The sequence below is a fragment of the Tamandua tetradactyla genome, chromosome 6, assembly GCF_023851605.1.
Source record: "Tamandua tetradactyla isolate mTamTet1 chromosome 6, mTamTet1.pri, whole genome shotgun sequence".
Lineage (NCBI taxonomy): Eukaryota > Metazoa > Chordata > Mammalia > Pilosa > Myrmecophagidae > Tamandua > Tamandua tetradactyla.
The window spans coordinates 20,731,881-20,757,664 of record NC_135332.1 but is presented as its reverse complement, the minus strand read 5'-3'; the positions used below and the strand labels follow the sequence as shown (position 1 = coordinate 20,757,664).

Genomic DNA, 25,784 nt, shown 5'->3' with positions numbered 1-25,784 from the left:
CGCTGCCTTGAGGCATTCTTTACCCCTTCAATATTGCTGGAAAATGCTATCCAGAAAATAAAACATAAGAATAGAAAGGCAGTTACAGTACTCCTTAACTATAAATGGGCTTTCATGAGATGGCTTCTAATTACTGTGCTTTTTCTCTTGGCTTGAGGAACTAAAGGCCAGCGATGGGTCTTGAACAGATAATGATGTGATTGGCTTCATCCCGTGAGGATCAGGTCACAGGTCAGGCCTGCCTGCCACCACAATGGCCCCGAGGCCGTGTCTTTCTCCTCATTCTGGCCAGAGGGCTCTTGCAGGAGGGCAAGTAAAGCAGGGATGCTGAGGCTGCCCGGCCAGTCTCTGCACACAGCCTGGGAGACCCCGGCTCCCTGTCCACGGGAGGACTGAAGGGGTCTGTATGTTTAAAAACAAAAGAGAATAAATGTGATTTAGAGCCTCCTTTGCAATTGTTTAAAACATCTTTTTTTTTAACATGGGCAGGCACTGGGAATCGAACCCGGGTCCTCGGGCATGGCAGGCGAGCACTCTTGCCTGCTGAGCCACCGTGGCCCGCCCAACGTCTTTATTGAGATTGTAATTCACATACCATAAAAGTCACCCGATTTAAAGTATACAATTCAGTGCTTTTCAGTACTCCTTCATTCTTTTTTTACTTTTTATTTTGAAATAATTTCCAAATTATTACCTAGAGTTGCAAAAATAATACAAAACCTGTACAAAGAACTCCAACATACCTCCCACCCAGATGCTCAGATCCAGCAAATTTTAACATTTGTCCCATTTGCCATATCATTCTCTTTCTCTCTCTCTCTCTCTCTCTCTCTCTCTCTCTCACCTACCCACCTACCTACCTAATCTGATATCTACCTATTTATCTATTTTCCAAACATTTGAGAGTAGGTCGTATACACCATGTGCCTTGAACACTTAATACTGCCATGTACATTTCCTAAGAACAAGGATTCACTCATGTTACCATTTTTTTTTAAATTGTGGGAACATATATATGAAATAAACTTTCCCATCTCAACTTTCCCAAGCACACCACTCATTGGGATTCATTGCATCCATGATGGTGATTAAGGGGAATATCCATCCTATAGTCACAATTTTGAAAGTAATTCCCGAGACCCTTGGAAGATCCAGATGCCTTTCAGATATGCGGGGGGGGTGGGGCGTCTCATGTCCTTCTCCCCCTCTTGACGACTGATAGGCAGGCAGAGTCTCCCCTTTGCATCCACCCCCGGGCGTGGTATTCTGTCATTTTCCAAGAATTTCCTTTCCTTTTGTGTCTCTAAGTGCCTCCTACTCTCACAGGCTTTTTCTCTTCCATCCACTCATCCCCTCTTCCTTCCTTGACTGTAGTTTCTGTTTCTAAACATAAATGATGCTCAGGCCATCCTTTGGCCATCCAGCTGGACAGTGGGCATTTTGCAGTGAACAGAGGCTGCCTGGACTTTTTCTGAAATAGGTTCTTGGGGCCCAGAATTTAAACATGCACCCTTGGTTTTGTTTTCCTGTCTCGGCCTGACCCAAACTTCTGATGTGTTGATTTTAATTGCTCCACATATTTGTACACCTGATTTGGATCTGGTTCCAAAGTTGCTTTGAAATTCTTTCTTGAAATGTAATTATTTCTGCAATCCTTACAATGTCCTGTTTTTCCTTGTTCTGGCTGGATACTCCATTTTGTCAGGCATGGGTGCTTTATTTACCCATCTAGGGAGGCCATGAGCAGGGGACTCCACAGGTGATATTTGCATCTCCTTATTCTTTTTTAAATGCCAAGACATGATGATAAATATTGAAACTGCTTTGCTAGCTACAATAGAAGCAGCAAAATAGCCTGGTTGCCCTGATAGCTGAAGAAGTGTTTTTCTATTCAGACATGACCATGGACCCTTGTTGCATACATTTCATCTTGGAAGTTAAGTATTTTAAGGGCTCATAAGGGTATAAATTCAGCTCTGTAAGGTTCCCCACAATCCTGCTTCTCTAAATCCCTTTTGGAACAAGGTGGATATCAACACAGGAGCAACTGCAAGTCTCTGTGGTGTTTGCACACCTAGCACAGACGCTCACTCTCGATCTTAGAGAATCACACTTGCTATAAGAGAAGGATTGTGGAGTGTTGTGTGCAGGTAGCCGTTGGCTTTCGGCATTAAATGTGTACCTGGAAGGCTATACGTCCGCTGTTAGCAAACCAGATCCCTTTGTCTCATCAATTTCTTTACTGCATGTTAACCTTTCCCCTCCAAGGGTCCCCACTGGTTCCATGGGCCTCCGTGCCTGCCAAGTACCTCTCTCTCTTCTTCCTGATTGACCACAGACCCAGTATTCGAGTTCTCAGCCACCTCGTCCCATCAGCCACTCCAGCGCCTGCAAGCAGTATTTGATGTGTGCGCAAACGAAGCAGTGCACTTTCAGACAAAAGGTGGTAAATGACTCTGTTACAAGGGTATTTTCTTTTTCCAAAATGGGAATGTGTTTATTGCTTTCTATCAGGTCATAAACATAACACGTGTTTATAAAACACTGTCATGAAACAGAAATGTCCACACTAATAGGAAAAAGTCCCCCTGATCCACGTCCCAGGAAAAAAGAACTGTTCAGTGTAAACCCTTTTGGATTTTTTGGTCTGCACATAAATATATAGTTTATTTTTCTTGTTTACAAAAATTCTGCACATCTCTACAACTGCCCTTTACATTTGGTAATATGTAGTGGGCCTCTCTGTATGCCAGTGGGCACGTTTCGCCCTCGTCCTTCTCACAAAGGGGCCAGCTTCACGCGGGGTGACCCGGGACACGGCTTTGGCCCGGTCCCCAGTGCATCACGGGACCAGGGGATGAGCTCAGAGGGGACGCCATCTGTCTTGCCTGGCCAGAGGCCGCAGCGGAGGCCGAGGGGACACCGCGCGTGGACGCTCTCTCAAACGAGAGCCTTAGAGAAGGCTGCAGGTTCTCACAATCACTCTTTTTGCTTCCTCGCGTTTCCTGGTTTCCTCTTTCCTCTGGTGCACTCCAAATGGCAGAACCAGCTCCACGCGCATCTCCAAACTCAGACTGGGGGCGTGGGCAGGGGGCGGGTTGTGATGGCAAAAATTCAACGCAAAGCCCTCCCTCCATGAGGATCCAAATCGGGGTGGGGTGGGGAGTTCTTTACCCTGAGAAATATAAACAGGATCTGAAAATATAAATGGTATCCAGAAAGGTTTGACTGAATGAATAGATGATAAGGTTTTCATGATAATAAGGCTAGCGGGCACTTATGTAGCACTGACCGCCGAAAGCCACGGATTGTTCTAAGCGCTTGATCTACGTTAATTAATTTAAACCCCACATTTTACAGGTGGGTAAACGGGGGCTCTGAGGGACTGAGGTCACCTGTGGAGCGGGGCAGCCCGACTCCCCACCCGGCGCTGCCTTTCAAGGGGCTGTTTGGGGTGTCCCCTGCCCCCTAACATGTGCTGCCTTTGCACAAGTGTCTGGGTACTTCAGTCAGAGAAAGAATTCAGGGACGGTGGGCTTAACTGGGTGTGGCATTTCTTATGTGTGCTCAAAGGACACCGTTTTCTGTTCCCCCGAGGGCCTGCTGAGTTCTGGTCGTTGGTCACTGAGGTCCAGCTGCTGGTCAGCTGTAGACTGCCGCCATCCCCCTCCCGTGTCTCAGAGTCTGTCCTCAGACTCGAAAAACGGAAATGAAAACAACTTCTCCTCCCTCCTTCTCTTGGTTGTTTTTCCCATCTAATGAAGTGTCATGGCAAAAATAGCCAAGTTTGGGTCATTCCTTGTGTCCTTTCAAACTCCCACCTCCCACCCTGCCCCTGAGCATGCTCCCAGCAGGCTGAGACTTTGCTGCTGAAAGTTCTAGGCCCTCTGTCCCCCCCCCCCCAGATCCCCTTCCACGTCTTCTCTGTGCTTGCCCAGTGCTGGGGGGAGCGGAGAGCCAAGACACCCCCACCCCAGTTCTTCTTTTGAAGGTTTACCTGTACTCCACCACTTCTAAGACCTTCCCAGAAGTGTACCCCACCCCCCAATTTCTTCTCCTTTCCAAGGACTGATCCAAATCTGCCTCCTTCCCCTTCCTGCTGTTACCCACCCACCCTCCTTCAGGACAGAGGGCACAAAGGTCATCATATTGGTACCTAATTTTACCCCTTCAGGTTACTCTTCCTTTCCCCATCTCCAGAAGCTTCCTCCATGCTCATCACTCCTGTCCTGACTGTAGCTGTGCCTTATGTCAGTCTAGAATGTGCATTTTTTTCAGCGACCCTCGCAGCCAATGTACAGTGTCATCATCCCCATATTACAAATGAAGAGTGTGCAGCTCAGAGAGGGCACGTAAGTGGCCCCACATAGCCCAGCAAGTGAGTGGCCTCACTAGGACCCAAGTCCAGGATTTTTGATGCCACACCAGGCATCCTTCCCACCCACATCCGCAGAGACGGAACGAGAACAAGTTCCCTCAAGAAGATTTGGGACCAATGCTGGCACCTCGGAAGCCAGGGACACCTCAGCCAAGCACAGACGAGGTGCGCTCCAGGAAAGGGGACTCAGGATGAGCGGCCTCTCCGTGCACCTGTTGGGGGAGATACAAATAAAAACGCCTCCAAGTTAAGACCCAGCTTAGTGGAAGAGCAGTAGGTCCAAACGGAAGCCAAGCAAGGACCTGTCAGGCTTGCATCTGGGCCCGGGCAGGGCATGTGGGTGGGAGGATGCCTCCACCAGCCCCCAGCCCCTGCGCTGAGGAGCAGGCACTGCAGTGTTGGAAAGCGCCTTGAGAAGGGGGCAGGCTGAGTGTTACCAGCCAGTCTCAGTAATAGCTCATGGAGGAGCAGGTGCTCTGAGAGCCCATCTTGCTCTTGGGCAAGAGGCCCAAGGGTGCCCCCGAGAGGCCTTGCGGCACCTGAGGGGCTGCCAAGGCAAAAGGCTGGCTGTGAGGAGGCCTATCCGTCTTCAGAAATGGCCACGTGTCCACATCCGCGACAGCCATCCCCATCAACCCACGACCAGTCCTGGCTCTGGTGCCCGGCAGACTTCCCGTTCCTCAGCTGGGCTTTCCTGTAAACAACCCTGCACCAGACTCTGTCCCTGGCCCCGCCACCATCTCTGGTCCGTTTGAGGTCCCTCTGCCTCTCTGTGCCTCAGCTGCAGAAAACAGCTAAGGTGACCTGTGTACCGCACCAAGGTTCCTTCCTCTCAGGGCCCAAATTGTGATGGGGAAGCCGGGGTTTCAGCCTGGGGCCTCAGGGTGCATTGGTGGAGGTCTCCAAAGACCCAACCGATTTCAAACTGAAGCCTACGATTGCAGAGCGAAAACCATGGGTGTCTTCTCTCAGCCTGGGCATCTGGGCATCACCGTGTAACACGGGGATAATAAGATACTAATATTCCCTACTTCAAAGTCATTATGATGATTAAATGAGATAAAATGTGTAAACAAGGCCTGGTTATAAAATGATTTACTCTTATTAGGGGAATATTACATTTGACTAAAGAAAAAAGAAAAAGGAGTGGGCTTTAAAAGCTTATTCAAGTGTAATATTGTGTCAGTTTATGGACTACTTGCTGGAGGGCAGAGCTTCCCCCCAGAAGCACATTAGAAATGAAAGCCACTGAAGATCATTCAGAAATTAAGATAAAGCTTATCAATACCAACATGTTGTTAAGTGAATAAAGTGGGCTCTGGAATAGCTGGGATAATATGGTCTCATTTAGGGAAAGTGATACATCAGCAAGGACACTCCCTAAAATGTTAACAATGGTTATTTTTCTTACCAGGGGAAACGTCTTATCCACTTGATGCCCTGCGTTCGGGGGAGAAATTGCAGGCAGAATTAACATGGTGACCGGGGACACTGGGGATCCTTGAGCAGGACAGAGGCTCCTGGGGCCTCCATCACCCAGCAGTGGTCACAGCACCGCCCCAACGGCTGCCGTCTCCATTAGCGCTTGTTAACAGATCAAAAATTTATCAAAATGGGGTTGAGGAAAAACCACTTTAGTTTGGAAGATAATGCCATCCTAGCATGATAGATGGGCTGACAGATTTTTACAAGCACTATTTAGTTACACCGGCAGTTATAAAGGAGGAGAGAAGCCATGACACATCCCTGTGCGCTCGCAGCACCACCTACCCCCAAAAGCGACCTTCTTTCAGGCTGTCGTACAATCGCTGGTTGTTTTCTTTGGATGGAGGCCCAGAATTATCCTGGCCTCTTCTCACCAACATGAGTCTTTCCTCTCTGTGAGTGCCTTTATCTTCTCCCCATTTAATTTGGCAATTCTGCTTGAAATCTGGGTAGTCTTCTTTTTTTTCCTCACTGTTGTTCAGAGTTGGTTCCAGAACATTCTGTGTTTACGGTAGGGAGATGTGACCATGAACTCATGAGGGGTTAGGGCTCTCCGGAGAGGGGCGGTGCTGTGTTCCCTCCAGCAGATCCTACCGAGAACGTCCCCCTAGCCCGCCTCTGAGCCAGTGCGGCGGGAGGAAGGGCGCACAGAGAGGGGCAGCTCCTTTGGTAAGGATGAGCGGCCGTGGCATTGGAGTTGCCAACATCCAGCCTCCAGACAGTGCTTATTTACCCTCCATCCCCACCCCCAGGCTCTCTCTGTTCCTTTAGATAAATTTAACTCTTCTGAGACCTGAATAGAGGGATTTTCTAATGACCTCGGGCTCCAGACTTCTCAAAAGCCCAGGACTCTAGTGTGTCTGCCCTTTCCCTAGTCTTTGTATTTTAAAGTAAAGCATTTGGGCCATAAGCCTTAAAGAATAGATTGAACAAGCAAAAAGAACGTTCTCAGACGTTCTCAAGCCTTGGCTCGGCGCATGCCCCACTCCTCAGCTGCGATTGCCTTCGAATTGATTAATCAGTTATACATGGGTGTAGCCGGGTCAGAATCCGGTGCCAGGCTGCCTGGGTTTTGAGTCCTGCTCCACTACACGCCCACCGTGGGACCTTGGGCAAGTTACTCAACCTTCCTGTGCCTCAGTTTCCCCATCTATAAAAATAGACTTAATAGGCTGTCATGCGGAGTCAACAACGGATTCAATTCAATCCATTGAATCATTGATTAAATGAATCCACTGAGCACAGTGCTTGGAACACGGGCCCTGTTCTCATGGGGAAACCTGTTTCCCATCCGAATCTGCTGGCAAATTCACCATAGTGGGGCCGGGGCGGGGTGGGGGGTGGGGGGTGGGGGAGAGGACCAGAGCAGAGGGAAAACTCAGAGGTAGGATGCAGGAGCCAAAAATGACCTTTGAGAACAAAGTTCATTATAGGACTATTTTTGAGTTCTAGGTTTATCTGTACTTGATCTTCAGCTATCTAGAGAGACCAGTTTAGGGTCTTTTGGTGGGGGCGGAAGTGTTTAAATAACAGCTTTATTGAGATATAATTCACACACCATAAAATTCAGCCGTTTAAAATGTACAATTCAATGTTGTTTTATTTAATACATCACACTGCTGCCCAACCGTCACTACTGCCTAATTCCAGTCTGGGTTTTAACCTGAGGGGGTTGTACGGGCCACCCCCGCTTCTTTGGACCGCAGAGCCCGGCGTTGAGCGGTGATTGCGCTGAGTCACTGCCGAGTCTGCGCGGAGCTGCGGCCCTTCGGTCTGCGGCCGCGAGCGGGCGAGGCCGGGCGGGCGTCTGCCGCCCCCTAGCGGGAGCCGCCGCTCAGCGCAGGCGACCCCGCAGCACCCCACCCACCCGGGGCCCCTCCCAGGGGTGGGATTTCAGCCCGTCGGATGGACAGGCGGTGTCCAGCGCGGGCGGAGGGCTGGGGAGACCAGCCCCTGACTCGAGCTTTCCCCCAGCTCCTCTGCTCTAACTCCGCCTGGGTCAGGAACGTGACGTTCCACTTCCCTTTTATAAACGTAGTGGATGATTATTTCCCTGAGTCCTGGAGAGGAGGGGAAGGGCTGTTTTTTAACTTTCTGTTGGGAAGACACCAGGATAAGACAGCAGTGTGAAGATGGAGATGAACCAGAGTTCAAACACTGTTCTGCTGCTTGCTAACTGTGTGACCCTGAAGAAGTTACTCAACCTCTCTGAGCCTTAGGGTCATCATCTAGAAGATGGGGTCAATATTGCCTTCTCACCGGGTTCCGTGAGTGTTTGGGACAAGGTCTACGTGAAGACCCTAACTATGGCTGGCTCATAGGACTCAGATAAGGGGCTGTTAATACTCCAAAACTCCAGGGGGGAAGGGGGGATAGGGGGGATTGTGTGCTGCCCAGGGCTCACCCAAGGAGCTTTCCAGAACTTGAATTGCCCATTACCAAAATATGTAGTCTTGAGTTAGACAATTAGAAGGAAGAATTGTGCGAACTGAAGGAGAGTCTTTGGTCTTCATTTCCAGATAAGCAGCAGCCGCAGAGCAACACCCAAGAAGTCTGTTTCTATTTTCTGGAGCCTGAGTGGGAGCAAAGGCTGGGACTTTATTTTAGGACCCCCAGGGAAGTTCTCACCAGGGAGCAACTAATTGGCTTTTGTTAGCAGAGACTTAATTGGGGGAGAAAGTGAAAACTCGGTGGAAGGGGAAGCCGGTGGGGGCCTGGGGACATCCCAGTTTCCCAAGCCCTGGTGGGCCACAGGGCCAGGGACGGGCAGAATCCGGAGTTCGGGAAGTCGTTTAGCCTCTCCGGTGGCCCTGGGCCTGAGGGAACTCACTTCCTGGCCCCTGCAGCCCTGCGCTGAGCCTGGTGTTCTGTCGTGGGAAGGCGCCCAGGAAAACGGCAGACACCTTCTGAAGAACAAGTCGGGTCCCCAGGAGAAGCTCCAGGGGTGGCCTCTGAGCCGGGCTGACCAGTCCAGGGTGACTGGCTGACCCCCTGGGGTCCTGAGCCTCTGAGGGTGGCGTGAGGAGAGGGGACCCGTCGCCTGCAAAGAGCGGAAGGCAAAGATGCTTCTTCAGAGCATTGGCGAGGAAGCATGAACTCCGCTAGGCAGAAAGTTTGCTTCATCTTACAGCCTGGGAAGGCCCTTCTCTTCTGGGAGCAAAAGGGACCCGAGTCTCACCCTTCTTGTCTCTGTGCCTCTCGGGGTCCTCAGGGGGACGTGGGGGCCCAGCCTTGGCAAACTGAGGAACAAGTTGAAGATTATCTGGGGATCCCCTGGCCAGTCTCCCTCCTTAACTGGCCCATCAGTTAAGGCTCTTCTCCCTCTGGTCCCAAATTCACTGTTTTCAGAAAAAAAGTCATAATGAAAAGCTCCATCTGATCTTGTTTTCCAATATTTTAATTTACTAAAAGGCTTTGGTGGGTGATTCGGTGGTAGAATGCTCACCTTCCTTGCGGGAGACCCGGGTTCGATTCCTGGACCGTGCACCCCAACCCCCATCCACCAAAAAAAAAAAAGACTTGGGGTAGCAGCAGCCACGATCTGCCTCCGCAGTTCATCTCCCCACCTCCTCCCCTTGCCTAGACTGTCTCCTTCCTTCCCAGACTCTCAACCAGACAGAAGGACCCTTTTCTCTCGGCCCACCCAGCCATCTGCCTCGCTCTGACGGGCAAGGCAGGAATTGGGCCGAGAGGGTGTGACCCTGTAGGTCAAGGCACGACTGGACACGTCCCTGGCCCTCGCGGAATGAGAGGCCAGCTCCAGGGTTTTGTGTGTCCCGGCGTCCTCTGGGAGTGACCTCCGCATTACAGGAGGTGGTGCCTGCCCAAGGGCTCCTAAATAGCGTCCCAGATCTTGTTTCAGGTTGAAATTCAATTTTTCGTGCTTCCTGGAACTTCTTCCTCACCCCTTCCCCTGGTTGCCTCTAAGTCACTGCCTGGGAAAACAGGAAGTAGGGAGTCTGGAGGAGGGGGATTTAGAAGGATAAGGCAGCACAGGGCAGCCTCGGGATGACAGCTTGGTGTGTTTATTCCCCTGGCCGTGTCTCGCTTGAATGACAGGGTGTGCGGGGCGGTGGCGGCGTCTGGGGCAGGCTGCGTGCCTACCTCCCGGCTGGGTTGTGTTTTCAGTCCACTGCCTTTGCGCTCAAGTCTCCAGGGCCAGCGCGCATGCCCGCGCCGTCCGTCGGTGGGTTTGCTTGTTCTTTGTCCCGTGCTTCCTGGTCCCGCCGACAGAGAAGGGGGGTGCAGGGGGCGGGGCGGGAAGGCAGCCCCCCTTGGCGGGAAGCCCGGGCTCCCCTTCCAGCCTGCCCTCACCCCGGCCTGGGCACGCGACGTCCTGCTGTCTTGGCCCCTGTTCACAGACCCCCAGGGCTCCCAAGCTGGAGGACACAGGCCCAACTGGGCCATTCAGAGCGAAATGTCGGAGCAGGAGGAAACTTCGGACAATTTGGGGCTGCTCGGCCACGCAGCCCTGCGTGGTGAGTGAGCGTCCCGGACAGTGCTCCTTTGCGCCCAGCCCGGCACCCTGGTGAAAGTCTGGGGATATTTTATGATCCACGATGAAAGCAGGATGGGCCGTGGGGAACCCTGGAGTGTGGCCAGAGGCGCTGAGCAGGGCCGCTGTGAACTTTCACCCTGGCCCCACCTCTTACTGCTGAGGGCCGGGGAGGGGGTCACCTCCCAGATGCCTCACCTGTAAAATGGGCTTCATGAACTCTGTCACAACAGTGATGATAGCGAGGACACCTGCCACTGGGGGTGGCTGCCAAGGTTCAGTGAGACATGCCTGGCAGGTGCCAGCATGGACCACAGCCGTCAGTGACCCAGAGAGGCCCTGCCCCGAAGGAGCTTGCAAGCCCCTGCTCAGGAAGCGTCAGTCAAGACTAAGATGTTACTTTACGTTGCTCCCGGGACATCTCCTTTCTGGGTCCTATTTTTGCTTATGTCAAGTAGAATCTCAGGAATACTCCTGAACCCGGACTTGTCGTTTTTGTAGTGTGGCCTGTAGGTGCCAAGACTTTTGCATAGGGCAGGTGACCTGGAATCCGCCACAGGTGTTGAAGGGTCAGCTGTTGTGACTGAATTGAACCAGAAGGTTCCATGGACAAAGGGTGTGTCCAGACCTGAAGCCATTTTTGGGTTGGAGGAATCAGCCTCCCTGCTTAGTGAGTTCACATCCCACTCTTTTTCCAAAGGAAAAGATTGGCCTTGAGAAGCACACAGTTTCTTTATTTTACGTGAATAGCAAGTTGTGTTTTAGAAGAAGAAGATTTCTTTCCTCAGCAGCCCCTATATGTATTCAGTCGCCGCTTGACCATCTCCAGCCCTGGGGGGTGTGGTATAGCCTCCAGGATCCCAGGCAGTGAGACCTGTTGTTCTGTAATCTGCTCCGAGGGCCTGAGCACGGCAGCCCAGCAGCCAAAGGGCTCATCCTGGGGTCCCGAGGCCCCAGGACCCCCGGGTGCTGCCCAAGCCCTGGGAGTGACCCTTGGTTCTCCTGCTCCTGAATTGGAACCCGAGGAAGCCTCTAGAAGCGACTGAAGAAAACCCAACATGTAATGCAAAATTCCGAACTGAGAACGTAGGGGGTGACCTCGATGCACAATGATTCTTGCCAAGATTGACCCTTAGATTTATTGTTATTGAGAGAGGAGAAGAAATATTGGAGAAAGCCCAGAGCAGGAGTCAGCAAATCTGGCCAATAGCCCAAGTCTGGCTGTAGGCTGAGACAGTTTTTGAATTTTTTTAATGTTCAAAGAGGTACCAAAAGGAAAAAAAAAAAGATATTTCATGGTACATAAAACCCTAAATATTATATGAAATTCAAATTTCAGTGTCCATAAATTAAGTTTAATGGACACAGCCATGCCCATTCATTTATGTGTTGTCTGTGGCTGGTTTCCTGCTGCCGCGGCAGAGCTGAGTAATTACAAGAGCCCACAGAGCCTATGTCTTAGTCTCCTAGGGCTGCCGTGGCAAAGTTCCACCACCTGGGTGGCTTAAAACGATGGAGGCTTATCGTCTCACAGTTTTGGAGGCTAGAAGTCTGAAGTCAAGGTGTCGACGGGGCCAGGCGTCTGAAACCTGTAGGGCGAACCTGTTCCATGCCTCTCTGAGGGCTCCCGGGCAGCTGGCCTGCAGTCCATGGAGCTCAGCGTCTCAGCCACCGCGTGGCATGCTCCCCTGTCTCTGTCTCTGGTCAATTTCCTCTCTTATAAAGACACCAGTCGTATTGGATCAGGGCCCACCCTAATCCTACGGGCCTTCATTTTAATAATATCTTTGAAGATCCTATTTCTAAATAAGGTCACATTCACAGGACCAGGCATTAGGACTTGACGATTCATAACAACCTGCAAAGCCTAAAATATTTGCTATCTGGGCCTTTGCCAAAAAAAAAAACAAACATGCTGACCCTTGACCTAAAGATCTATTAAAAATAAAGCAATTTTAAGATTCTAGTGGAAGTCAAAAAGCTAGTAGGATAAATTTTCTGAAACTTATTAAGTCAAATGAATCACCAATCAGTAAAATGTGTTGGGGGGATTCTAAAAACAAAACCTCGTTGACCAACTGCCTCCGGCTTCCAGTGTTCTCTTTAGTCATTAACTCCCCCACCCGCCTCCCGCCCTATTCCCAACCATCCAAGCCCCTACCTCTAGTGTAATCCTGGATTCCACCTTTTCCCCATTCCCCAACCCATATTTGAAGACCAACCTAGTATTTTCTGAAATACGCTTCTTGGATCTGCCTCTTCCGTGACCTCTGCCACCACTTTAGTTCCTGCCTTTGAACCTCATGTCTGGATGATCACTGTCACTTCCCTGCCAGCAGTTTTTTACCTGTCTAAGTGACCCATCGACTACTGTCAAATTGGCCTTCAGGCATCTCTCTGATGCTGCTCCTGCCTGCAAACAAAGTCCAAACTGGCCACCCCACCTCTGCTATGTGGGCCAGCAGCCATCAGGCCACAGAGTTCTGCCCATTCATCGCAGACGTGGTGGCCGTGCAGCAGGGCAGATGATGGCAGCCACTGCACAAACTGCTCTGAACTGGACCCAGGTCAGGGGTGGCAGGAACCAGCTCTGAGGATACCATAGCAATCAAAAGGGAAAATAGTTCCCTTCCCATAAACATTACTTAGACTTTCATGAAGACCTAATTTGGCTTTTACGTACTGTTGAGAAGCATGTCGGGTCTACCGAGAGTTATGCTAATGATCAGGCTCATGCCGAGCTTGGCTGGCCAAACAGTGCACTTGACCCTCTCGTACTTTGTGCAATGGAACGAGCTGTGCAAAGTGCATGGGGGGTGGGGAGGCCCAGAAGGAGGTTCGGTGCTGGCAGAAACTAGGTCACCAAAAGAAGACAGCCATGATCAGAGGGCCTTTCTCTCCAGAGCTTAGCTGGAGAGCCAGCTTTGGGATTTTTGTGCTTTAATAATGAGCAGCAGGTGGGTCCTGGGCATGTCACACCTCCCAGGCTCCTTTGGAGGAGCTGTTTTCCCTAAAACTCATGATTTCAAAAGGTGGGCAAACACGAGATTGGGGCAAACTGAGCTCAAGAATTGAGATAGCAATAACACGCCATCCTCGTTCTTCCTATAGGAAACCCTCCTGAACTCCACTAGCTTCTCTTCACCCGTTTTGTGAGCAAGAGATTTTTATTTTTTTGCTGTTTTCTAGACAGATCAGATCTATCTGGAAAAGAGAAGCCTGGGAATGTGGTTCTCCCATTCATTCCCAGAGACCTCGAGCGGAACCCATCATGTCACAGCTGTGCACACCCTGGCATCGGCACTGCAGCCGTAGTCGCCTCCGCTGCGGGCACCCAGGGCTGTTACTAACAGACCGTCAACCTGACGAGGGGGTGGGACCCCCCCGCCAACACACACACACAAAGGCAGCACGAAATACTGGGAGATGTTCAGAATGGCCTTAATGGGAGATGTGCAGGGCTACAGTTTTTTATCCTGTGAGAGATATAAAAATCTGACTACATAGGAAAACACACTATGCTCTTGGGTGGGAAAACTAACTGTGGTGAAAGGAGCAATTTTTTTGTTTATATGCAAATTTTATTGGTATATATTATATAGTCACATACCATATGATCATCCAGATTGTACAGTGGTCCACATTATCATCATATGGCTGTGCATTCGTCATCACAATTAATTTTTTAACATTTTCATTACTCCAAAAAAAAAAAGAATGAAAGTGAAGAACACCTAACACATCCCATAACCCCCCTCACCCTATTATTTATTTATTTATTTTTGTCTTTCTTTTTTTCCTACTCATCTGTCCATACATTGGATAAAGGAAGTGTCAGTCACAAGGTTTTCCCAGGCACACAGTCACACCTTAAAAGCTCTATTGTTATTCAACATTTTCCGGAATCAAGGCTAATATAACTTACATGGACAGCTTAAGTGAACACCATAAGTACATGGAACCTTGAGGAGGGCATAAGATTTTGTAGGTTTGTCCAGAGTGATGCCCTGATAAATCCAAGAGTGATTTGAACAGTGAATAAAAAAGTATTTGCAAAGTCCCCTTGGGGGAATGCTGAGAAACGGGGAAAATTCAACTTCCCCACGTGGAAAATTCTTGATATTCTCACAAGCAGTGGGGACAACCAAAGCAATAGGCTGAACTCCCAATCATGGGATTTGTTCATATGAAACTTAACCCCATTAAGGATAGGTTAAGCCCACTTTAAATTAGCCTATGAGTCACCCCCAAGAGAACCTCTTTTGTTGTTCAGATGTGGCCTCTCTCTCCAGCCAACACAACAAGCAAACTCATTGCGCCCCCACCCCCCCCACCCCACCCCTGTCTACGTGGGACATGACTCCCAGGGGTGTGGACCTTCCTGGCAACGTGGGACAGAAATCCTAGAATGAGCTGGGATTCAGCATCGAAGGTTTGAGAAAACCTCAACCAAAAGGGAGAAGAGTGAAATGAGACAAAATAAAGTATATTGACTGAGAGATTCCAAACAGAGTTGAGAGGTTATCCTGGAGGTTATTTAGCTGTGTTCCAGTAGCCATGTTTTGTGAAGATGATTGTATAATGATACAGCTTTCACAGTGTGACTGTGTGATTGTGAAAATCTTGTGTCTGATGCTCCTTTTATCTGCCTTATTGAGAGACTAGTAAAACATGAATTAAAAATAAATAATAGGGGGAACAAGTGTTAAAATAAAGTTAGTAGATTGAAATGCTAGTGATCAATGAAAGGGAGGGGTAAGGGGTATGGTATGTGTGCTGGTTTGAAATGATGTATGGACCCTAGAAAAGTCATGTTTTAATCATAAAATGGCAGAATAATCCATATTCAATACTGTATGTTTGAAACTGTAATCAGATCATCTCCCTCGAGATGTGATTTAATCGAGAATGGTTGTAAACTGGATTAGGTGACGACATGTCTCCACCCATTCGGGTTGGTCTTGATTAGTTTCTGAAGTCCCATTAAAGAGGAAACATTTTGGAGATTGGGAGATTCAGAGAGAGCAGAGCAGAATGACATAGCCACGAGAAGCAGAGTCCACCAGCCAGCGACCTTTGGAGATGAAGAAGGAACATGCCTCCCGGGTTGCTTCATGAAACAGGAAGCCAGGAGAAGAAGCTAGCAGATGACGGTGTGTTCGCCATGTGCCCTTCCAGCTGAGAGAGAAACTCTGTGTTCACCGTGTGCCCTTCCACTTGATAAAGAAACTGTGAACTTCATTGGCCTTCTTGAACCGAGGAATCTTTCCCTGAATGCTTTTGATTGGACATTTCTATAGACTTGTTTTAACTGGGACATTTTCTTGTCCTTAGAACTGTAAACAAGCAATTTAAGAGAGGGACAGAACAGATTTTGGTACCAGAGAGTGGGGTGCTGCTGCGGTTCGCAGATACCAAACATGTTGGAACGGCTGTTTTAAATGGATAAGGAGGAGAATCTGGAGGAGTTGTGAGCAGGCTGATAGAGAAGGCCTGGAATGCTTTGACGAGACTGTTGGTAAAAAAACATGCACTCTAAAGATACCTCTGACCAGGTCTAGACAGAAATGAGGTGTTATTGCAGACTGGAAGGAAATAGAACCTTGTTTTAAAATTGCAGATAATCTAGCAAAGTCGACTAGTGGTGTTGGCTGAAAGGCTGATTTTAAAAGCCATGAACTTGAATATTTAGCAGAACAGATCTCCAAATTAAATGTCGAAAGTGCAGCGTGGTTTCTCCTCACAGCTTATAGTGAAATGCGACAGGAGAGAGATAAGCTGAAAACTGAACTCTTGGGTACAAAGAAACCAGAAATTGATGTCCTGGAAAATTCTGGACTTACAGGAAGGGAGACCCCAGAGAATAGTGCCCCACATGAGGTCTTGGCCAAATGTGAAACCAGTCAACCATTTCAGAGAAAGCCAGGATTGGACATGGAGTTATCCAGGAAGGATTTGTGGAAACTCCTTATGTCTGATGGGCATGATCTGAGGCTACTACATAGAAAGACAACGAGAGTATTGCAGGATCTGCATAAAGAGAACCCCTGCCAGTTGGGACTGAGAAGGACCGAGAAGGGACTTGGAGGAAAAATAATTTCAGAGGCAAAGACATGGAGGCTGAGGTCTGAAGTCAAGAAGCCTCGGGCCAGGAGAACGGACGCACCCAAGCCCATGGAGAGGGGGAGTTTGCCCCAAAGGCAGAGGATGGGCCTTCCACCTCGCTGTAGTGGAAGAGTCATGCTGCCTCAGGTCTTGGAGAGGGTGAAGCACATTCCTTGGGGTTTGGGGAGAGCCTGGCTGCCACCACATGGAGGGGTTGAGTGTGTGCCCCAGAGATGGCAGAGAGCCCGGGTGCAGCCCCAATGCTTGCAGAGGGTGGAGCCGAGAAAAAGGTGGTCTCCCCGGTGTCCCCCAAGGTTGCATTCAGAGAGAGGCAGGCCTCTGTGGAGGCCTTTGGAAAGGGTGGGGCTGCTGCTTTCTAAAGCCATGAAGATAAATGACTCTCAGACATTATAATCTAGTGGATTTTACCTAGCAGGTTTTCGAAACTGTATGGGTCTGGTGACCCCTGTGTTCCTTCCTCCCTATGGAAACGTGTATATATATCCTATGACTGTTCCTCCTTTGTATGTTGGCAGCAAATAACTTGTTATGAGTTTTCAAAGGTCCAAAGCCAGAGGATAATTTTGCCTTAGAACAGACCATGTCTGTAACTAACTTTGATAGGAGTTTGTATGTTCCTAACTTGGTATTTCACGTGTATTGCTACTGAAATGGTTTAAGGATTTCTGATATTGTTATGAAATTAATGTATTTTGTATATGGGAAAAACATGTCTTTTTTAGGGTCCAGAGGGTGGAATGTGCTGGTTTGAAAGGATGTGTGGACCCAAGAAAAGTCATGTTTTAATCAAAATCCCATTTTGTAAAATGGTAGAATAATCCCTATTCAATACTGTATGTTTGAAACTGTAATCAGATCATCTCCCTGGAGATGTGATTTAATTGAGAATGGTTGTTAAAATGGATTAGGTGATGACATGTCTCCACCCATTTGGGTGGGTCTTAATTTGTTTCTGGAGTCCTATAAAAGAGGAAACATTTTGGAGATTGGAGATTCAGAGAGAGCAGAGAATGCTGCAGCCCCACGAAGCAGAGAGTCCACAAGCCAGTGACCTCTGGAGATGAAAAAGGAAAACACCTCCTGGGGAGCTTCATGAAACCAGAAACCAGGAGAGAAGAAGCTAGCAGATGACACTGTGTTCACCATATGCCCTTCCAGATGAGAGAAAAACTCTGACTGTGTTCACCATGTGCCCTTCCACTTGAAAGAGAGAAACCCTGAACTTCATTGGCCTTCTTGAACCAAGGTATCTTTCCCTGGATGCCTTTGATTGGACATTTCTATAGACTTGCTGTTAATTGGGACATTTTCTCAGCCTTAGAACTGTAAACTACCAACCTAATAAATTCCCCTTTTCAAAAGCCGTTCCGTTTCTGGTATATTGCATTCTGGCAGCTAGCAAACTAGAACAGTATGTATGAATTTTTTTCTCTTCTTTTTTTATTTCTTTTTCTGAATTGATGCAAATGTTCTAAGAAATGATCATGATGATGAACATACAAATATGTGATAATATTGTGAGTTACTGATTATATATGTAAAATGGAGTGATCATATGGTAAGAATGTTTCTGTTTGTATGTTAGTATGTTTATTTAAAAAAGAAAGAACCAAGGCTATTGAATTACAGTTCACCAGTTTCAGGTATTTCCCTCTACACCAAAAACTGAAAGGGTACCTCTACATATATGTAAAAATAACCTGCAGAATGACCTCCTGCCTCTATCTGAAATCTCTCAGTCTCTGAAACTTTATTTTGTTTCATTTCTCTTCCCCCTTTTGGTCAAGAAGACTTTCCCACTCCCAGGAAGCCAGGGCCAGGCTCATCCCAGGGGTCATGTCCCACGTTGCCAAGGAGATTTACACCCCTGGGAGTCATGGCCCATGTAGGGGGGAGGGTAGTGAGTTTACACTGCAGAGGAAAAGAGCAATTTTTAAAGCTTTGGAATTTAATGTAATTGCAGCCAAAATCCCAATGAAATTGTGGGAAGACTTTGAAAAAAAAATAGTCTAAAGTGCATTTGGAAAAGAAAATGTACAAGAAGGTCAAACAATTTTGAGAAAGAAAATGAGGTGCCAATGCCCACCTTAAGAATAAGAAATAATGCAACTATGTGATGATATTAAGAATTACTGATTGTATATGTAGAATGGAATGATTTGTAAATGTTTTGTTAGTTAATTTTTTTTTTTTAATTAATAAAAAAAAGATCACGTCAAGGATTGCTCTTGTAAAAAAAAAAAAAAAGAATACGACATAAGATCTGAAGCCTAACTCAGGGAATTCTAACACATAAAGGGAGAGAGAAATGGAGGAAAATAGGCCATGTGCCACCCCCCAGAGGAAGAGGATGGACTGCTCTACAAGAAAGGCTGGGTCCATTGGTCTATCTATTATTTTGGGGGAAAAAACACATTCTCACCTCACATCATCCTTGCATTAAATAAATTCCAGATGAGTTAATAAATTAAATATAAAGAATTATTAGGTTGCTGAAAACATAGATGAAAATATTGGTGATATTTAGTCGTAGAGCAATGGAATAAATCACAAAGGAAAATAGATTTCAGTATATAAAAATGAAAACCTTGGGCGGGCCGCGGTGGCTCAGCGGGCAAAGTGCTTGCCTGCTATGCCGGAGGACCTCGGTTCGATTCCCGGCCCCAGCCCATGTACCAAAAACGGAGAAACAGAATACAATAAAAACAAGAAAATGTTTAAAAAAGATGTTTCCCTTTCTTCCTTCCTTCCTTCCTTCTATCCTTCCTTCCTTCTCTCTGTCTTTCCTTTAAAAAAAAAAAAAAAAAAAAAAAAAAAAAAAAAATGAAAACCTGAAGCCACAAAATATCAGAAAACAAAATGTAAGGCAACCAATTGGAGAAAATATCTGCCACAAATATGAGAAAGGGTTAATGCTTTTCATAAATGAGGAGCTTACTCAAATCATTACAGAGAGCATTGAAACCTTTGCAGAGAGAGCCAAGGATATAAATGGGCATTTTTGTAAAAAAGCAAGATATAAGGTAAGAATGAGGGAAAAAATGTTGATCTCATTAGTAATTAAAACACTGTAAATTAAAATACGAGTAAGATAATTTTTCATCTATATAAGCAAAAAAAATTTTTTTTGATATTTATTTAGGTGTATGATCAAATCAGTGTCGATAAGGGCACAAAGAGACACGAGACTCCCCACTTTAAACCCACTGGCAGCCTTGCCCACATCTCTGAAAAGCAAGTGGACGATGTTTATCAAGACAATTATGTGGACAGAATCTTTCAGAAAGGTGTTAATTCCAGCTTTATTTATAATCCTGAAACATCTGAAGCCATTTGCGTGCTAACCCTTAGGTTAGGAAAATATGGTACATACCTACATGGGATGTCCTGCAGCCACCAACCCTGATGTTTACGGAGGCTTTTAATCACCCAGGGAAATGCTCATGCTTTAACCTTATATGAAAAAAGTAAATAGCCCTATCACAACTATATATATATATTTTTTTGCTTTTTCTGTTTTTTCTTTTTCTTTTTTTTTTTTTTTTTTTGCATGGGCAGGCACCGGGAATCGAACCCAGGCCTCTGGCACAGCAGGCGAGAACTCTGCCACTGCACCACCGCAGGCTGCCCTTAAATGCATAGAATGAAAGACTGGAAAAAAAAAAATCATAATTCCTTGACATATATTCCCAAGCCTTTGCAAGTCCATAGATTCATGAAAATAAAAGTATTTGCACAAACATTTGCCATTTCCCTGAGTTATGCTTAGATAGAAGTCAAGTCCTCAGCTATGCCGTGTGATACCTTTATAGTGCATACATGTGACTACGTTTATCAAAACCCAAAAACTGAATACACAAAGAGTGAACCCTAATATAAGCTACAGACTTTTGTTACTAATGATGCATGTGTATTGGTCCATCAATTGTAACAAAGGTACCACACTAATACAAGATCATAATAAGAGGGGGGAACTATAGTGAATGTGGCATATGGGAACTCCATACATACTTTCTGTAAATCTAAAACTGCTCTAAAAATAAAGTTTATTATTTAAAAAGTAAAACAAAACAAGTTAAGGCCTTCTGCTACAAGTAACTGCCTTTTCAGATGTGCCCAGAATGTTCTCTTTTGCTTCAATGCCATTTTCCACAAAGCAGTCCACATTTTCACTCCCTCGGAGTTGCCAATGACACCGTGGGACCAAGAGCAGCAGAGCTGTGTTGCGAAGGGGGTAGGGGTTCCGGGAGATTCTTTACTAAGGATCTCGTTCTTGCATCGCACCACCAGGGCACGGGAGGCTCCCCTGTACCCTTCATCCGAATAACACATTCTGCCTCTCCCAGATTTCAAGCCACTATTATAGGGCAAAATTCCAAAAACAGAATCTATGACTGTCAAGAAGTCTTGTATGGCAGGATGTTAGCAGTAGTGGTTTCTGGGCAAAGGGCCTATGATTTTCCCCCTCCTGCTTAGCACTTTTTAAAGTATATTTTCCTATAATGGGAATTATTCCTTTTTTAATCCAGAAGAGAAGAAAGTATTGTTTTGCTCAAAATATGAGTAGATACCTATATTAGTTAGGGTTCTCAGGAGAAACAGAATCAACAGGAAAATCCATAAATATAAAATTTATAAAAGTGTCTCATGTAACTGTGAGAACATAGAGTCCAAAATCCGTAGGGCAGTCTGTGAAACTGACAACTCTGATGGAGGGTCTGGATGAACTCCACATAGAGGCTTGCCGGCCAAAGCAGGAAGAGAAGAGAGCCTATCTCTCCTGAATCCTCCTTAAAAGCTTCCAGTGATTAGATTAAACATCACTCATTGCAGAAGGCATGCCCCTTGGCTGATTACAAATGGAATCAGCTGTGGATGCAGCCAATGTGGTCATGATTTAATTCGATGAAATGTCCTCATAGCAACAGACAGGCCAGCACTTGCCCCACCAGACAAACCACCTGGCCAGGTTGGCAGGTGAACCTGACCATGACGATACCCAAGCAGCAGGGTTGGCCTCCTGAACGTGGGAAGGATGTTTGTGAAGGAAAATTAACATTTAATTTATTAAGGACCAGTATTGTTGGTGGGACAGATGCTGTCGAGTGAGCCAGGGAGCACAGTTCTTCCAAATTGACATAGAACTGACCTCTTCACCTTTTTTCCCTTGTTAAAAATGGGTCTTCAGGGAGGCGTGACAGTGGCTCAGTGGCAGAGTTTTTGCCTGCCATGCTGGAGACCCGGTTTCAATTCCCATGTAAAATAAATAAATAAATAACATAAGAGATAGTAGGAAAAAAAAAAAGAGAAGCTTGTTTTAAAAAAAAGAAATGGATCATCACTATAAGAAAATGTGTTTAAAAAAAACTCAGGTCTTCTGCAGACATGAAGTATGAATATGAAAATGCATAAGAGAAGCCAACATATCAGATTTTACTATTCTAGATCTCCATTCACCATGTTCCAGAGAGGAATAAGAACACCAAAAAGGAAGGAACAGCAAATAGCTGGCACAAATACTGCCCTTTGCTCTCCACACCTTGCCCATGGCAGACATTATCAATCGATCACAGAACCTTTTGCAGAGAATCCCTTTCAAAATGACCCATAAATCCTTCTCATGTTCCAGGCTGCCACTAGCAACCAACCAGAGCTGATCATGTTAGGACCTTTTTCTGTCTTTGTATAACTGTGGGGAGGCAGAGTGCTAGGTGCAGTAAGCAGGAAGGAGAAAGGCCCCCAACTTCTCTGGTCTGTGGTATCAGTTCTCCCTGTCAGCCTGCCCACTGACATTCTTCCCAGGTACCATTGAAAAAGAAAGAGTTCATGATCGACCAAAAGGGGGAAGAGAGAAATGAGACAAAATAAAGTTTCAATGGCTGAGAGATTTCAAACAGAGTCAAGAAGTTATCCTGGAGGTTATTCTTACGCATTTTATAGATATCCCCTTTTTAGTTTAAGGTGTATTAGAGAGGCTGGAGGGATGTGCCTGAAAATGTAGGGCTGTGTTTCAATAGCCATGTTTCTTGAAGATGATTGTATAATGATATAGTTTTTGCAATGTGACTGTGTGATTGTGAAAACCTTGTGTCTGATGCTCCTTTTATCTACAGTATGGACAGATGAGTGAAAAATATGGATTATAAATAAAAAAATAATAGGGGGAGCAAATGTTAAACTGGATAGAGGGAAATACTAGTGGTCGATGAGAGGGAGGGGAGAGGGGTATGGTATGTGTGAGTTTCTTTTTTCTTTTTGTTTCTTTTTCTGGAGTGATGCAAATGTTCTGAGAAATGATCATGAAGATGAATATACAACTGTGTGATGATAGTGGGAGCCATTGATTGCACACCAAGTATGGAATGTTTGTATGTTAAGAATGTTTGTGTTTGTATGTTGTTTCATTTTATCAATTAAAAAAGAAACTTAAAAAAAGTTCTAAAAAAAAGAAAAAGTTCATGAAACAAAAGCAGAAATGTGGGATAGTTATTAATAAATTAAAAAGGAAAATGGGAGATTTAAAGTAAATAATGCAAAAAAATTTAAAATAAAAATTAAGAATAGAAATGAAGCAATAAAGAGAGAAGACAGCAAAAATAAAAAGAATTGAAATTATAGTAAAATAAATGATTAACACAGATTAAAATTATGAAGAAATTATAAATGCTACAAATATTAAAAGGCAAAACAAAGGCAACCTATAAAATTAGAAAGATAGGAGATAACCCGGTAAAATATATTTTAGAGGAATTTTTAAAGACTGAAAAATAATTAAATAACCCTCCTGGCTATTTGTGCAACTCTTCTGTAAGTTTAAAATTATCTCAAAATATAAAGTTAAAACGTTAATTAAATGGAAGTTTAAAATAAATCTGAGGTAAAAAATTTAAAGTAAAAACAGTAAAGCAATATAAGCATGTGAAATAAATCAAAACATAATTGACATTTTCAAAGGGAAAGCACAAAAAAATGAGATAAAAAATTATAAAAGTTTAAAGGGAGGGAGTGAAATTAACTGGAGGGGGGTGAATTAAAAGATAAGAATAAAAATAAATAGGAAATAAGCAGTGTGAGATAAATAGATAATTTAGAAGGCAGGTGCCAAAATTAAAGAGGCTCAGACCATAGGGATAAAAATGTAAACTAATGTGATAATCCAATGCTGATAATCCACAATGCTGATAATCCACAGCAAAGTGGCATACTCAAAAGCCCAGGAATTCAAAGTGATGAGTTATTTTTAAATAAACGAGCAGATATTTTCAATAAAGATGAGGATGAAGTGCAAGTAAATGACAGTTTCCAGTAGGTTCCATTGAGCTAAGCAGCAGCTCCTGGCCAGGGCTTTTGGAGGATAAGTTGCTTTCAGCCCCAACCCTGTCGCCCCCAGACCCTGTTTGGAACTTGGCCCTCTGGGAGAGCCGCCCGCTGACGCACACCCAGAGGTCCTGGTGGGCCCACTGCCCCCACCTCCAGCCAGGCCCATTGCACTCGGAGCTGGGGGAGTCCAGACCCTGGGGCCACAGCTGGTTTTGCTGCACAGTTGTCTTGTGATTGAACAATCAATCCCTTTATCTCTCCAGGCCTCATTTTCCTCACAGCGGTGTCCTGCTGATGCCCTCCCTCTCCTGTTTGGGCTCAGCCTCTCCATCAGACAGTGATCAGTCTTCCAGCCAGCAGCATCTACTCTGTAATGTGGAAAGAGCTCTTGGCTGGAAATAATAAGCCAGGCTGCCGGGCCCTGCCTTACCTGGTGGCTTTGCACATGGACGGAGCTGATGTGGGTGAATTAAAAGCTCTGGCAGGGATGGGGCACAGGACCAGGCTGGGCATTGCGGTTCGTGGGGTGGGGGCGCCTCCCTCCCCGCGGGGCCTCCTCCCACCCCCCAGGCTCTCCTCGGGACTCCCTTAGCTCCCTCAGTTCCCCCTCGTAGCCCTCACCCAGGTCTCTCCCTTCTGCAGGTGAGCCTTGAGCCGGGATGGCCGAGCCGCGCCAGGATCTGGACACGATGGAAGCTCACCCCGGGGCGTACGGGGTCGGGGAGAGGAAAGACCTCCCCTCTCAGGGGGCCTACACCCTGCTGCAAGACCACGATGGGGACAGGGACCCTGGCCTGAAAGGTGAGTGGGCCCCTTGGGGAGCACAGCCGGCCCGGCCCGCCCGCAGTGGAGGGCAGGAAGGGTTTGCGTCCAGGTTAAAGGAGCGTCTCATCCGTTGCACTGGGTCGGACTGTCAGTAGCACTGACTTGGGTGAGCCAAGGCAATTCAAAGTGTGAGGTTGCTTGAAAATTTGCCTTTCCAAAGCACTTTGCCAAATGCGTGAATGTACTGGGAGGAAGAGTACAGGGGGCTTGTCACCCTCATCAGTACTGGGGCTCTCTTGAGTCTTCGGCCCCACCAGTTAACCTATAAATCAGCAGTACCATTAGTGTGCAAAACAAATGGCTTTCTACATTCTTTTTATCTCTTCCTTAATTCAGGCCTGTCTGGCCCTTATTTGAGACGGAGTTGGGATTCATAATGTGCCCACATTAATAAAATGCATCAGCCTCTAAATATTCCGTCATATTCTCTTGGCTGGATTGGCTTGGTCCCCGGCCCCTCTCTTTGGAAGGAATGTTTCATTTTGCTGTGTGACCACCACAGGCCCGTGGAGCACAGAGCCTTCCCCCCATCCCGCCCCCCACCCCCGCTTGCATCGACCCCCCTCCAGACCTACGTCTAAGGAGAAAAATGGCAAACAGCTCGCTTTTCTCTTTTAGTGCTAAAGATAATAAAACATGTTGCAGCCTGGGATGTGAGTGGGGGGGATGGGGTGGGGAGGGTGATGGATGGAAGCCGTGGAGCTCTGAGGTAGGTAGTGTGTTCTTCTCAGAACATCTATCCAGAAGATTCCTCGGAGGAGGCGGGGCCACGGGGCGGTCCCCTGAGACTGGGAAGCAGCCTGGGAAGACTGCTCCTGCGTGGGGAGCAGCCATCCTGACCTTGGAGAGCTTTCAAGGACATAGTGCAGGGGTCCTTCTTGCAAAGGCTGATGTCTGTCTCGGTGTATTTAAGCAGAGAACGCTCTGGATTAAGAGGGGTTTGGAAGTTAGAAAAGGGGGTTCAAAGGTGGCGGGAGGTGAAGGAAGAAGTGAGCACACTCTTTCCAGGGGAGTTCTAGGTGGGGGGGGGCTCGAGGGGGAGATATGTGCTCCAGCCAAGCCCAAAGCCCATCGGCCCAAACCTCCCCCTACCTGGGGTCAGACACCAAAAGCTGACGAATGCGATCCCTTTTCTTCCCCAGGTGATAGCTTTGA

The 25,784-nt window shown here is 46.8% G+C and overlaps 1 protein-coding gene across 13 annotated transcripts in view; it reads left to right on the top strand.

The window, feature by feature from the left end:
• MAPT (microtubule associated protein tau) overlaps window positions 1–25,784 on the top strand; it is a 128,276-nt gene that overhangs the window by 44,298 nt on the left and 58,194 nt on the right. For 12 of the 13 annotated variants that reach the window (XM_077164047.1, XM_077164045.1, XM_077164039.1 and 9 more), the window contains exon 2: window positions 24,447–24,605. In XM_077164047.1, coding sequence (XP_077020162.1) covers window positions 24,464–24,605 — 142 coding nt within the window. In that variant the 5' untranslated portion in view covers window positions 24,447–24,463. Of the gene's footprint in view, window positions 1–24,115; window positions 24,265–24,446; window positions 24,606–25,784 lie in introns of those variants that run through there. The other variant, XM_077164036.1, reaches the window with a different exon arrangement.